The sequence below is a fragment of the Dromiciops gliroides genome, chromosome X, assembly GCF_019393635.1.
Source record: "Dromiciops gliroides isolate mDroGli1 chromosome X, mDroGli1.pri, whole genome shotgun sequence".
Taxonomy (NCBI): Eukaryota; Metazoa; Chordata; class Mammalia; order Microbiotheria; family Microbiotheriidae; genus Dromiciops; species Dromiciops gliroides.
The window spans coordinates 10,265,496-10,281,068 of NC_057867.1; the positions used below are offsets into that span (position 1 = coordinate 10,265,496).

A 15,573-nucleotide genomic window follows, 5' to 3' on the forward strand; every position below is an offset into this window, starting at 1 on the left:
AAATACTGAGTTCCTATCCCAGAAGCTGGAGTCTTTGGGTTTATCAAACTGATATGGTGGGAAAATGGGGTACAGGTTGGTGGGAGTTGGGGTTCTTAGGAATTCCTCTTTAAAGAATTACACCCTCTTGCACACAAAACGTAGTTAGAATAAGGTGGTAGTTTATTAAGGAACAAGGGAAGGGAAGGGTGGGGGGAGGGAAACCATGAAAGAAATCCTTGGACTTTTCATGGGGAGATTTGGCATAAAGCACATGGCTCAGAGGTACCAAATCTCCTGGAACAGGAGACTGGAAGGTACTTTTATAGAGGACTGATGGGGGTGGACCATCTGCCCGTGAAAAGTTCCTTTAGTGAGAGAGGACCATCCCCCACTGGTGGTAGCTGGGGGAATTGGGTGAGGAGTGGAGGACCATCCCCCACTGGTAGGGACTTAGAGGAATTGGGTGAGGGGTGGCTATGGATCCCTCTTCAGAACACAAAGGCCGAAGCCACACCCAAATTTATCTCCCCAGGGTAAGGGAGACCAGAATGAAGGGTAGGAATCCCAAGCTAGCTCAGTCTGATTTGGTTCAGCTTATCTCTCTAGGCGTTATCTGTCCTCTGGTTTAGTTTCTCAAGGAGAAGATTCCTCAGTGTGCCCCAGAGAAATTCTGGGGTGCTCTGCACCCCATGACAAAACAGTACATTACTAGTGTCATCTACTACTGTGTCTCCTGTGCCTAACCTATTCCGTTGATCCACCACTCTATCAAAGAAATGAAACCTAATTGAGTCAAGAAAGTCAAGGTTCAAGGTGTAACATTTTTCCTGTTTCTTCCATTTTTAGATACTCTCCTAACTTATTGGAACAAAGTGTCTCCACAGGAGCTCATAAATATCCTGGTACTTCTAGAGTAAGTAGTCATTTCTATGTGTGTGTTAGTTCTCTAACTTCTATCTGTGCTACTTCTATACCAATAATTTTCCCCTGCTGTTGCCTATGTTGGAAACCACGATTTAAAATACCGTGTGGTTTTTTTTACATACAGAAACACAACAAATGGTGATATGAAACAACTGGCCTGTTGCTGAATGCCTCAGCAAAAACATTCTATCTACAATACAACTGGAGTCCTGTATAATCTATCTAGAAAGCCTGAAGTGGTTTCAAGCCACTCATGAGTTTAGAGCAGCTATGGGCTAGCCAGCAACTCATTACTAGAATCTAATATCTGTGCTATTACATAAGATCTCAGTAATTCTACAAAGTTCAGAAGCTCATTTAGGAGTGTGCTCCAGGCCTTATGGAGGAAGGTGGTTAGTTGTCCCGCGCTGCTAAATTTGCATCTTTTTTTTTGAAAGCTTTAATGTGATACATAAGGTGTTATTTTCATGGATGATACATATATAGCTTCTCTTGTTGAATGTTTCCTGAGAGAGAAGATTCCTGCCCTATACACCTTTGATCATCAAAAAAAAATTTAGAAAACATTGTTGCAATGGAGCAGTTAATGATTTAGCAGTTAGCAAGATTTACAAACAATTGTGATCAAGTGATCTTACAGGATTCAACAGTGTTTTTCAGCAATTAACAACCGTGGCAGGAGAGCCCAGAGGAGAATTAGTAGGGAAGTGTATGGTGAGATGGCTGCTACTGTAGCTAGCATTGGAACAGTCCAAAAGGGCCATATTTTGTGCTTATGAGACTTGTAGTTATAGCAAGTCATCAGAGGCAAAGGAAGCCTAGTAACCCTATGTGCCACAAACACACACATATGTGTATATGTGTATATGGGCTAGAAGGGATAGTAAACATGTCTGGGGTAATCGGATTTAGATAAGTGGTGTTTTTTTAACATGCACATGTTCACACAGCTAATTTGGTTTTTTAAATTATTTGCTAAATTGCAGAAATTATACAGCCTTTTCCTGAATGCCACTAACATACTATTGTTTTTTTTTCTTTCTAGAGTGTGCTTGTTTCACTTCAGATACACAGGGAAAAGAAACATAGCAAGGTAGAGTATCTTCTATTATGAAAATGCCCCTGCTGTGTTTTTCATGCTTTTTATAGATTTATTTCATTCCAGTAGAGGGCAGTCTTAATTTTTTTAATTTTTTGCTTTAGAAAACTAAAGTTATTAATTTGTTGTGCAGGCCAAGACCACCCAGGGGTCCATGTTAGCAGAATTCCACATTAATAGCCATTAGAACAAATATTAATGTTTTTTCCAAAGAGTAGGCTGAGATTATGGTCTGTGAGATCTCATTTATATTAGATTTGCTGCTACTATTCTCTAGAAGGAGAAAGTAGAAATGTCTAAGATGACAACAAGAGGAAAGGTGGTACTTCTGCCTACATTTTGTTATGTTTCAGTCACCATATGGTAAGACTACCCCCTGGGCTGAAGATGGGGGTGATCTGGTACCTTATCCTTTCACTTTTGCCACCAAAGCCCCAGTGACTTAAATAATTATTTTATAAAGTTTAGGAGGAACTACCTATTTGTTTTAGCAAGATATATTTGAAGGTAGAATTGTTTTGTGTATATTTAAAATTACTCAATACTGATTGTAGTATTAAAGAGTTTAATACAGTTATCATTTTTTTGTTTTATTTGAAAAATGATAGGCTGTCTTGTTGTTACAGTTTTTAGTCTTTGTCTGGAGAAGGTACTGATGTGGTTAAGGACAGAACTAACAGCGACCTTATTAGGTTAACTATGTTGTATAAGAATTTTTCTGGGTGTTAGCTGTTATGTTTTGGGGGAAAACTTTTTTTTTTAAATGAAGGTAATTAATTATTAAGGACTGCCAACAACTAAAGGGAGGAGGTGATTTAGGTGGCATTTATAGCTCTCTGATGTCCTGTCATTAATGAATCACTTGGATCAGAAGTGATTCCATTTTCTTGGGGAATATTTGGCTCAGTTCTCTATATATTTGAGAAAGAAGGCCTTTATCAGAAAAACTTGCTCTAAAAATGTTTCCCCAGTGTTCTGCTTTCCTTCTAATCTTGGCTGTATTGGTTTTGTTTGTGTTTTTAATTTAATGTAATCAGAATCATCCATTTTATTTCTCATAATGTTCTCTATATCTCATTTGGTCATAAACTCTTCCCTTTGCCATAGACATGACAGGTAACCTTTTCCATGGTCCTCTAAATTGCTTATATCACTTCTCATGTCTAAATCATGTACCCATTTTGACCATATCCTGATATTGTGGGATACAGGTGTGAGATGTTGGTCTATACCTAGTTTCTGCCAAACTGCTTTCCACTTCGCCCAGCGATTTTTCTCATATAGTGAGTTCTTGTCCATAAAGCTTGGATCTTTGGGTTTATCGAATGCTAGATGACATGTAGCACAGCACTATGCTGCAACAGGAATTGGATAGAAACCTTAGATGATTCATCTAACATTGTGGAGTACTGTTAGCTCATTTCATCCCTTCTATCTGGTCTTTATTCCAGGGTACATGACGCTTGGTTGTCCAAACATTTTGGAATAGACAGAAAATCCCAGACCATGCCAGCCCTTCGTAACCGGGCAGGGGTGATGCAGGCCCGACTTCAGCATCTAAGTAGCCTGGAAAGCTCATTCACACTTAATCACAGTAAGTGCAGAAGTACATAGAATGATTCTCATGTAAAGAACCCTGACTTTTAAATGATCCAGAAGGAATACAGTGAATGATTAGTTCCACGTGCCTGCATGTCTATAGCAATCCTTGTTCCTCATTTTGTTTTTTGAACTAGACATGTGATGTCATCAGTATCCCAGGTGAGGAAACATTTTTTGCGCTCCCCACAAGGGATGCCTGGGGCACTGAGCAATCAAGTGACTTGCCCAGAGCCATTTAGCTAGAATCCATCAGAAGTGAAACTTGAACTCAGGTTTTCCTGACTCCATGCTTACTCTCATATAGACCCACATGTGTATTTTTCACATTCAACAACTGTGGCCCTCCATAGTCTTTCTTACTTAAATATTAATTAGGTTCTTTTTTGCATTTTCCCCTTGATGAATTTTATGACATGGTTAGTATTTCATTGCCCAGATTTCATTCCTACTATTAAAATCAAATATAGGTAATAGTGTGACTTAATACAGTACTGAATGACAGCATCCAGAATTAGAAAGTTCAACCTGTATCTCAAAAAATCCCAATTCCAGTATAGCCAACAAGTGCTTCTTGGGCCTTTGCTTGAAGCTCTCCAGTGAAGAGGAGCACATGCCTTTCTGAGGCAGCCCCTTCAACTTTGGGATGGCTCTAATTATTAAGGAAGAGAATTCTTGGGTCCCCCTCCATATTCTTTCCAGGCTAAACATCTTCAGTTTCTTCAGCCAGTCCTCACGTGGCATGATGTCAAAGCCTTTTACCATCTGATTGCCTCCTTTTTTTCCTGTTTAGAATTTTATTTAACAAAATATATGTAAAAACAAATTTTGACATCAATTTTTTAAAACTTTGTGTTCCAACTTATCTTCCTCCCTCCCTTCCCACCCCCCACTCCCAAGAACTCAAGCAATTCAATATAAGTTATACATGAGTGGTCATGGAAAACATCCCCACATTAGCTAGGTCGAATTTTTTTTTTTTGACTGGACAATGAGAATTAAGTGACTTGTCCAGGGTCACACAGCTAGTAAGTGTCTGAGTCTGGATTTGAACTCAGGTCCCCCTGAATCCAGGGCCAGTGCTTTATCCACTGCATCACCGAGCTGCCCTTGATTGCCTTTTGAATGTTCTCCACTTTATCAAGCCTTCCAGAAAGGCAGCACCAAGAATTGGATATGCTACTGTAGATGTGGCCTGATCAAGGAGGAGCACACCTCTCTTGTCTTCTAATTGCTTTCTTGGCTGCCATACCACATTACTGACTCATATGAAGCTGGCAGTCAGCTAAAATCCTTAGTAATTGAGAAATTGATGTTTGGAACCCAAGGTTAAGATTTTACATTTATCTCTATTACATTTTACCAAATTTCATGTTAGCCAATATTCTAGCTTGCTAGGATTTTTTGGGATATTTATTCTTTTATCCAAGTAATTAGTGATCTATACCAAGTTAAAGAGCGAGATCAGTAAGCATTTACTAAACTAAATGCCTCCTATATGCCAGGCACTGTGCTAAGCACTAGAGATACAAAGAAAGACAAAAGCAGTCTATACCCTCAAAGAGCTCACAATTTAATGGGAGAAACACCATGTAAATAATATATATATATATATATATATATATATATGTGTGTGTGTGTGTGTGTGTGTGTCTATACACACATTCAAGCATAATGGGTACATAATGTACATATGGAAACATATACAGTATAAACTGTATATATACAAACATGATAAAAACAGGATAACTTGCACCTGCAAATTTGATAAGCAGACTATTAATGACTTTATTCAAATCACTGATAAAGATGTTAAATAACACAGGGAAAAAGCCCAGATGTGTGGGTAGTTCCCCCAGAAGATCTCTTTCCAAGTAGAAACAGAACTATTCTTTGGATCTGGGCATTCGACCATATTTAAGTCCACATAATTACATTATTGTCTAATACACATCTCTGTATCTTGTTTCCAAGAATAACATGAGAGGTGTCAAATGCTTTTCTAAAATCTAGATTAAACTTATTCCATAGCACTGAGAGGCAGTTTTGCATAGCAGAGAGAGTGCTAGACTTGGAGTCAGGTAGATAGATTCAAATCCATCCCTGCCCAGGTACTTTGAGCTTAACCTGTGTGACACTGAGCGAGTCACTTGGCCTCAGTTTCTTCATCTGCAAAATGGAGATAATAATAGCACCTACCTCACAGGGTTGTAATAAGGATCAAGTAAGCTGATGTATATAGAATACTTTGTATACCATAAAACTCTTTATAGTATGTAAACTATAATTTTTATTGCTGTTATTTTTTTTGCGGGGCATTGAGGGTTAAGTGACTTGCCCAGGGTCACACAGCTGATAAGTGTCAAGTGTCTGAGGCCAGATTTGAACTCAGGTCCTCCTGAATCCAGGGCCGGTGCTTTAGCTACTGTGCCACCTAGCCGACCCTGCTGTTATTATTATTATTATCCTGATTTACTAATCTGGTGATGGAAATGAGGTTAGTCTGACCTGACCTCTTTTTAAAGTCAGCCTGGGTCTTTGTGATCGCTGTATCCCATACCAGATGCTTACTCAACAAGCTAAGTAAACAAGCATTTATTAAGTACCTGTTATATGCTAGAATATTGTCCTAAGAGCTAAGGATAAAAAAGGTCAAAAAACAGTCCCTGGTCTTAAGGAGCTCACACTTTAATGCAGAAGACAACATGCAAATAGCTATGTACAGACAAGCTGTATTATAGAATAAATTGGAGGCAATCAACAGCTGAAAGGGACTAGCCTTAAGGGAAAAGGTGGGATTTAGCTGAGACTTTAGGGAAGCTTCAAGATCTAAAGGAGGAAGGAGAGGGTTCCAGGTGTGGGGATGGCCCATGAGAATGCACAGTCAGAAGATAAAGTGTCTTGTGGGAGGAACAGCAAGGAGTCCAGGGTCAGTGAAAAGTATGTGAAGGGGGGTAAAAGTATAAGAAGACTGGAAAGGCATGGATCAAGTTATAAAGTTATAAGGAGCTTTATAAGTTATATAAAGTTATAAAGAGCTTTAAAAGCCAAACAGAATTTCATATTTTATCCTGAAGGTAATAGGGAGCCATTGGAGTTTATTTTACGTTAGCAGGTGGGGAGGGGCAGAATTGGAGGTGGGGAAGGCAGTTACATGGTCAGAACTGCACTTTAGGAAGATATGATCCTGAGAGCTAAGTGGAAGATGGACTGGAGTGGGGAGTGACTTTTGCCAGGAGGATAATATAGCTTTCTGGTTAGAAAGCTATTTCAAGCGTGAGGTGATGATCCTGGATCAGGCAGGTAGCCGTGTCAGGGGGAGAAAAGCTAGTATATATGTTCCAGAAGTAGAATCAACAAGATTTGGAAACTGATCAGATATGAGGAGTGAGAGAGAGTGAGGAGGGAAAGGAAAAGGATAAGCATTTATAGAGCACCTACTGTGTACTTAGAACTTTTATAGATTTTTTTTTTCATTTGACCTTCACAACAACCCTGTGAGGTAGGTGCTAGTATTTACCCCCAGGTTCCAAACGGAGGTCTAGACTTGTCCAAAGTCACACAACTAGAAAGTGTCTGAGGTCATATTTGAATTCAAATCTTCCTGATTCCAGGTCCACTGCAGCACCACCTGGCAATGTTGAGGATGACACTTAGCTTGTGAGCCTGGGTGTCTGGGAAGATGGCGGTACCCTTGATAGTAATAGAAAAGTTAGAAAGAGCGGAGTGTTTGGAGAGAAAGATAATGAGCTCTGTTTTGGACATGTTGAGTTAAAGATGTTGTATGGGACATCTAGTTCAAGACGTCCAGTAGGTCAAGAAAGAGGTTAGAGCTAGATAATTAGATTTGATCATCTGTATGGAAATAAGTGAATCGATGGGAGCTGATGAGATCATTAAGCAGAATAGTATAGGAAGGGAGAACCACCATTAGCAGATAAGACATAAATAAGGATCTAGCAAAAAGACTGAGAAGGAATTGTCAGAGAGGTAGAGACAAGAAATTGTCAAGCAAAAAAAGTGACTAGCAGTGTCAGAGTCTACAGAGAAGTCAGGAAGGATAAGGATTTTGAGAAAGAGGCATTAGATTTGACAGTTAAGAGATCACTGGTAACTTTGGAGATGGAAGTTTTGGATGAGTGATGAGGTTGGAAACCAGAATTCAGAGAATTAAGAAGGTGAGAGGAAAGGAAGTGGAGACACCAATTCTCAAGAGGTTTAACCATGTGAGATGCAGTAGTGATGGACAGATCAAGTGAGGGTTTTTTGAGGATTGGGGAATCAAGGGCGTGGTTTGTAGGCATCAGAGAAGCAGCCAGTAGACAAGGAAAAACTGGAGATTAGTGAGAGAGCGGGGATGGTAGAAGGGCTAATTTATTGGAAGATGGAATGTCAAGGAAGAGCCACCTCTCCAGGACAAACCGGGTTGAAAGAGGAGAGAAGAGAAGGTGGCATCTGAGTTACATGAGGGGACGAAGAGAACTCACAGTGAATGGCCTTACTTTTTTTCAGCGGAATATGAACCATCAGAGGTTTGAGGAGTGATTAAAAGGTTTGGAAAAGTTCCATGGTGAGTGGGATGGTGAATTGATCAGGAAGCCACAATGAGGGCCTGTTTGAGATTATGTAACGTAAGTTTGCAAGTGGACTTGGTTAGCACAGTTTTGTGGCTTTCTTCAGCTTTGTTCAGCAGTACAAAAATAGAATCCAAGGCAGTGGAAGATAGGAGTAATTAAGGCTGAGGCTTCGCAGGGTATAACTGGTAATAAGATCAGGGGGTAAGGGACTGGAGTGTAAGAAGATTGTGTAGAGTTATACTGGTTCACCAAGAGGTCAGTATAGGAAAGGGAAGAGAGTGTGGCCAGTACAGGGGTGATAGCCTGGGAAAGAACTGAGGGAGGGGCAGCTAGGTGGCGCAGTGGATAAAGCACCGGCCCTGGATTCAGGAGGACCTGAGTTCAAATCCGGCCTCAGACACTTGACACTTACTAGCTGTGTGACCCTAGGCAAGTCACTTAACCCTCACTGCCTCACCAAAAAAACAACAACAAAAAACAATAACTGAGGGGTGGAAGGATTAGACATGACAAGTGAGGATGAAGAATGGGGTCAGCGGTCATAAAGCAGTGGGAAAGATGGAATGGTAAATGTCTATGACCAAATAAAAAAATGTCAGAGTTCCTGTACATGGAACACGTGGGTGTGATGGCAAGATCAAGGTCTCTGTACAGAGCTGAGGTGGGGTGGAGGAAGAGTCATGGGGTGTGAGTACTTTGGTGACCATCTTGTTATGAACACCAAGACAAACATATAGCAGGGAGACATGGACTTGCCAAGAGTGTTTGTCATGGAGGACGTCCATCCTGGAAGCCAAATGAAAGGGGAATTTCTGGTGGATGGTAAAAAACCTCCAGATGCTTCCATTTGCAGACCATGAACATTGCATCATTTCCACAGATTGAAAAATATTGGCCTAACTATCCATGTGGGAAAAAGCCAAATGGCTGAAGAATATGGATCAACATAGTGCTAGGCAGCCAGATGGAAGATATACAGAGCTAGGCCATCCACCAGTACAAACATCTTGGTCAAAGAATAAAGGTGTGGATAAGGACCTAGGCCCACAATTGAACAAGAAAAGGAAAGCAAGCTGGTGGACGTTTGGAAAAATCCACAGTGCTTATCCCTGAAACAAAGGCCTAGCTTTCTAATATGAATGTTTTCTTGGTGATGCTTATATGGTTACAAAGCATAGAATACCACAGTCACCAAAGAATTAAGGTTGCCCAGAGGGCAATGGGGAGAGACACATATTGGGAGTAAGCTGTTCCCAGTGAAGACATGGAATGAAAATTAATATAAAGAATATTATTGGGAATAACATGCACACTCAAGTGGGTATAGTAATATATTTTGCCCTGCGAGAAAATGGGAGGGAAAGGGTATAAGTGGGGAGAGGTGAAGGAAGGGAGGGCAGACTGGGGGAGGGGGCAATAAAAAGCCAAACACTTTTGAGGAGGGATAGGGTGAAAGAAGATAGAAAATAGAGTAAATAGCAAGGGGAGGGAATAGGATGGAGGGTAATACAGTTAGCAATAGTAACTGTGAAAGAAATAATGAGCAGGATGCTATCAGAAGGACTTAGGAAAAATGCAGTTCATCTGCAGAGAAAGAACTGATGGTATCTGTGAGGGAAAAATCCATCCTCTTCTCAATAATTCTCGGGAACTCAGCAGTGAGGTGACAAAGGCTTTATTTTCTTCTCATGAGAAGGAGACACCCTAGTGTGCAGCTAGTGGGTGCCCAGAAAGGGGGCTCGCAGGCCCTGTTTTATACCCTAGTCCCTAACGCGAATGGACCTTCCCCTTTTTCATCACTGGTGGGGTTACAATCTAAGTGCAAAAACTAGCTAATCGGAACGCAGTATTCCCACCCCTCTTCCTTGTATGGGCATAACTCAGGAGTGGACCTTATACTTCCTTATATGGACAGAACTCTGGAGAGGACCTTATTGAGACCAGGGCTCCTTGAACCATGTGACCTTGCTAACCTGAGGGGAAGGAGGGGATCTGAGACCTTTGTCCTACAAACAGGTCTGGGGGAGTATGACTGACTGTTATATCCACATTGAGAGGAGACAACTACCCATTTCTCACAGTATCTAAATACAGATTGAAGTATAATTTTTTTGTTAGTTCCCCTTTCTAAAGTTATTTTGTCTGTTTTCTTTTACAACCTGACTAATGTGGAGATGTTTTGGATGACTGCACATGTATAACATATTGAATTGCTTGAGGGAGGGGCAGGGAAGACTGGAGGAAGAAAATTTGGAACACAAAGTTTTTAAAAATTGATGTGAAAAAAATTGGTTTTTTTACATGTAACTAGGGGAAAATGCTAAAAAAATTAATTTAAAATTTTAAAAATTAAAAAAAGAATATTATTAAAGAAATTTGTGATGAAAAGGTAAGCTACTCCTAAAATGGGTCAGTCAGTAGACATTTATCAAGTGCTTGCTATGTACCAGGCACTGTGCTAAGTGTTTTACAGAGATTATCTCATTTGAACTATGTAAAAACAAGCTAAATTGGAGATAACCAACAGAGAAAGCACTAGCATGAAGGGGGGCAGGGAAATGCTTCCTAAAGGAGAAGGGTTTTAGCTAGGAATTCCAAGAGACAGAGATTAGAGGAAAAACATTCCAGGCATAGGAAACAGCCAATAAAAATGCCTTGATTTGGGAGATAGTGTCTTATTCAAAGAACAGCAAAGAGGACAGCATCAGTGGATCACAGAGAATGGGGATGGAGGGTGGGGGGAGGCAGGGGATGTGAGGTATAAGAAAACCAGACAGGAAGAGGGTGGAGCCAGGTTATGAAGGGCTTTGAATGCCAAAGAGAGTGTTTTGCATTTGATCCTGGAGGAGATAGGGAGCTACTGGGAGATTACTGAATGGGGGCAGGGAGTGACATGGTCAGCCCAGATATTTACAAATATCATTTTGGCAGCTGAGTGGGAGACTGACTGGAGTGGGGAGAGACTTGAGGTAGATTAATGAGGAGACAGTTTTTAGCAGAGCTGTTGATACAAAGTTGTAATGGAAATTGAGCCCAAATGGATAATTGGCTTTAAATGAGATTGTTTGATATAGGCCCATTTCTAAAAATAATAGTAGTAGTATTGCACCCAACATTTATATACTGCTTTGAAGTTTGCAAAGTACTTTCCATGTTATCTCATTTGAACCACACAATGACCCTATGAGGGAAATGCAATAGGTAGGATTATCCCAGTTTTACAGATCAACAATCAGGCTTAGAAATATCAAGTTACTTGTCACATGGCCACACATCCAAGAATAGTGCCAGAGGCCATCACTCTCTCCACAGGGCCATGCTGCCTCAAAGGCAGCCTAGACTTAGTCTTTGAATCAAAAAGAGTAAAGAAAATTCCTCCTTCAGATAGCAGTTATTAAGATCGCCCTGTGTTCTGGTCTCTGTGGGTGTAGTTTTGTAGGACAACTCATTGAGAATGATCACAAGAACTTGTGTGTTAGTCAAAACTTTGATTTCTTTCTGGATTGTAGATTCGGGGACATCTGAAGCAGACATTTTCCACCAGGCACTCCTTGAAGGCAACACTGCTACTGAGGTTTCCCTCACAGTGCTGGATACCATCTCCTTTTTTACACAATGCTTTAAGGTGAGATCTGGGACTTAGGGCACTACTGCTCTTTGCAAATGAAAAATGAGAGTCGTAACCGAACTAGAATCATAGAATGGACCTAGAAGGGCTCTTGAGAGAAAATTTAGTCCAATCCCATCAATTCAGGCAGGTCAGTTGGGAGGCCCAGAGAAGGGTGGTGGCAAAGCCAGAACTACTGAGAAGTGGCACGGTATGGTAGAATGACCACTGGATTGTGTGACCTTGGCTCCTTTGCCCTTGGGAGTCAGTTTCTTCCTAGAGGGCTAGACTAGATCATCTCTGTGGTTCCTTCCAGCTTTACTATTCTGGAAGTTGGATTCTATTCTAGTGTTTTAAAATGCCATATTTAAAAGAGATTGTATACTTTTTCTTAAAAGGATAAAATTAAGTAGAAGGCTTTTACAGTGTAGTTTATTCCTTGGTCATTTTGCTAAAGCAACTCCAAAAGGATGTGGAGTCAAGCCAGGTGCTTCTTTCTCCAAGCTGTAGTTGTTTTTGAGATGTTTGTCTCAAACCTTGTGGCCAAAACTTAATTGAGCACTGAAACAATGATCTCATAGGATTGTTGCTCTGGGCTTTTTTTTTTAATGGATTTCTGATTTCATCAGCATGGGGATTCCCAGTGTAGAAACTCCCTCCACGAATGCAAATCATCCATTCCTGTACTACTTAGATAGTCCTAGAAAGTTGCTTGGGGACACTGAAATAGTGAGTGACTTGCTCAGGGTCACACAGGCACTCTGACTCTCCAGTCTGGTTATCTGCACCCTGCAAAGGATAGAAAGGGAAAAGGAATCCAGATAAAATCCTCTCCTCCCTCCTTTCACTTTGGCCAAGCAAAAACCTGGCATGTAAATTTTAGAGAGTACAATAAAGGAAAGCTGGGTGAGGAGTCCACTCATGACACACGAAATCTGTTCTGATCCCAATAAAAGATATTGTGCCAAGGCATGAGAAAGACCCTTGGCTTTGTGCTCTTCGTTTGCTTTTTGTTGCTGTGACTTCGCTGCATCAGGGACAGGAGGCTATAGTACCACTCAGGGAGGCTCAGTGGTTGAGGTTAGCCTTGGATCTCTTGCGGCTCTGGAGTCCAATGCAGTGTTGGCTTTTTGTTTTGTTTTCTTGTTCCATTTCAATCCTTATTCTCTTTGGGGCAAGGAGGTAGAGTCTAAACAGAGTTGATTTGTTAAGATCCTCAAACCTACAAACTGCCTTTGAATCTGAATATCTGCTCCCCCTCACCCTCCTCTGCCTTCTTCTTGCAAATATCATTTAAACAACAGAGCAGTCTATGCATGCCCGATTAGTCATCTCTCCTCTACTCCCAAATATTCAATGTCACTAGTAGGCAGATGGCCTCATGGCGATCCCTATTTGAAAGCAGAAGTGCATGCTAGGTAGACATTTGACATAAAATTTATATTTGTTCTGTGACTCCCACTTTGTTCATTTTCCCACAGAGAAATCCAGAGTTTCTCTCAGCAGGCTGGTTGGCATGCACCTTTCTTGAAGTGACTAATTGTTCTTTTACAAGGAGTATGCTTAAGTAAACAGATTAAGGAATGCTTTTCTCATATTAGCTACTTGTTTGCTTTATGGCAGTGGAAAAAGAATCCGGATTCTCAGGTTTTTTCCTTCTGATTTATAAAAAGGAGTAAGAAAACTGTGTAATTTAAAATTCTAAATGTGGGTTCTAATCTGTTCCCCCAGTTTGGGGGGAAACTGACTAAAATCACTGATAAAACGAGTTTAGGTTTTTAAGGGTTTATTGAAAGATAGAAAGAGAAAGATTGAGAACAGAATTCCTACAGCCCGGCAATCCTGTCTTTCCTCAATTTTCCTGTGAAGTCCTCTGGAGTCTCTCTCCTCCACCACGGTGAAGTCAGAAACCTAAAAAGAGTGTGAACTCCTCCCCCAGCACCTGCTTCCTACTTTGTGTGTTCCTCCCAGCAATGGGAGGCTCCTCAAGTTGATTGGCTGGTAGCCTTGATAGACAGTACCCATGAGCAAACGTCACTTCCTGACGCCAAGGAAAAGCCACATGGCCTTGCCCTCAGAGGCCTTCTCCTCATGGTGGAGCTTTCCTATAATAAGTCTCCAGCAGGTGGTGTCATTCCAATCATTACAAAACCTTCCAGATAACATCTATGGAATATTTGGGGAGACCAAAGAAGGATCTCATCAAAACATCGTTACATACAGCCTCAGACTTTCATTTTCTCTATCATGGTAGTTTGGTTGTATGTTAGTCAAGTCACTTCTCCATTGCCTATTAAAAGAACAAAAAAGCTGTAGATTGTTGCAAAAATGCAGTTGTTTTCTTGTTTCTTATAGAATCAACTCTTAAACAATGATGGCCACAACCCATTAATGAAAAAAGTCTTTGATATTCATCTTGCCTTTTTGAAGAATGGGCAGTCTGAAGCATCCCTTAAGCATGTGTTTGCCTCCCTGAGGGCTTTTATCAGCAAGGTAAGTAAGATAGAAGGCTTGATGGCTGCTTAGTTGCCTTAAGAGGGGGTGGGCGACAGTCACTGCTCCCAAAGTACTTTGCTAACTCATGTTGCTGGTTCCCAAGAAGTCATGTAAAGAAGCCATGGAGAATATTTTTGTAAAAATTAATAAAGACCAACAAAGCAAACATCCTTAAGATAGAGGGTCTGGCCAGGAGCCTTCTCCAATCCAAAATATTTGGTGGTGGTTTTTCTATTTCCCTTTCCTATCCTATTTTCCCATAAGGCTCCTATAAGCCTATCATTTTTAGTTACTTGTGCCAGTTTTCCTTTTCTCCTGCTTTAAAAAAAACACCACTGTAGGGGTAGCTAGGTGGCGCAGTGGATAGAGCAGGGGCCCTGGAGTCAGGAGGACCTGAGTTCAAATCCAGCCTCAGACACTTAACACTTAACTAGCTGTGTGACCTTAGGCAAATCACTTAACCCCAAATGCCTCACCAAAAAAACAAACAAACAAACAAACAAAAAAAACACTGTAAAACTAAAGCAGAAGAACAATAATCTCTTCATCACTCTTCTGCTAGACTACATGCTCCATGAGGGCACTTAGCACAAAACACTGCAATTTAAAAATGTTTGTTGAATTCTTTCTGAAGGCCCCAAATTCTCAGGTCACTTACCTCCACCACAAAACAACCTCCTCATTCTTGTGAATGTTGTGTTCAGAGTAATGTGCTCAATTCTGGGCATCACAGTTTAAGAAGAACTTGGATAAATTGGAGAATGTCCAGAGGAAAGCGAGCAGGATGATGTGAATGGCCCTGAGTACATGCCAGATGAGGATCAGCTAAAGGAAAGAGGGGTGTTTGTTTGGAAAAGAGAAGACTTATAGGACTGTAGTCTGTCAAGGATTGGAAGGGCTGGAATATAGAGGAGGAATAAGGCTTGTTCTACTTGGCCTCATCAGGCACCCCTAGGAGCATGGTGGGGGGGGGGGTGGAGCTTCCAATTTAAACCTAATGCCAAGGAAAAGTTCCTGATAACCAGCACTGTCCAAAGTGGAATAGGCAGCCTTGAGAGATGGTAGGAAGCCTTCAAGCAGAACCATTTGTCAGGTGTCATGGTGGGGATTCTTTTGAGTTATGGATTAGACTAGAAGGTCACTGAGGTCCTTATCTAATCTCAAATTCTGCCCCTGAGGTAAAAGCCACAGAGTCTAGAAGACTGCAAAGATGTTTATGCCCAAAGAAGGACTCAAGGTGAGGGGAAGACACCTGAAGTAAAACCTCCTTCAGCCCCCTTTTGTTATAT

General features: G+C 41.0%; 1 protein-coding gene across 1 annotated transcript in view; it reads left to right on the forward strand.

Moving 5' to 3' along the window:
• Window positions 1–15,573, forward strand: part of DOCK11 (dedicator of cytokinesis 11) — a 193,657-nt gene that overhangs the window by 144,521 nt on the left and 33,563 nt on the right. The window contains exons 36-40 of the mRNA XM_043974522.1: window positions 829–895; window positions 1,952–1,999; window positions 3,457–3,599; window positions 11,691–11,806; window positions 14,144–14,281. Of these exons, the coding sequence (XP_043830457.1) occupies window positions 829–895; window positions 1,952–1,999; window positions 3,457–3,599; window positions 11,691–11,806; window positions 14,144–14,281 (512 nt within the window). The remainder of the gene's footprint in view (window positions 1–828; window positions 896–1,951; window positions 2,000–3,456; window positions 3,600–11,690; window positions 11,807–14,143; window positions 14,282–15,573) is intronic.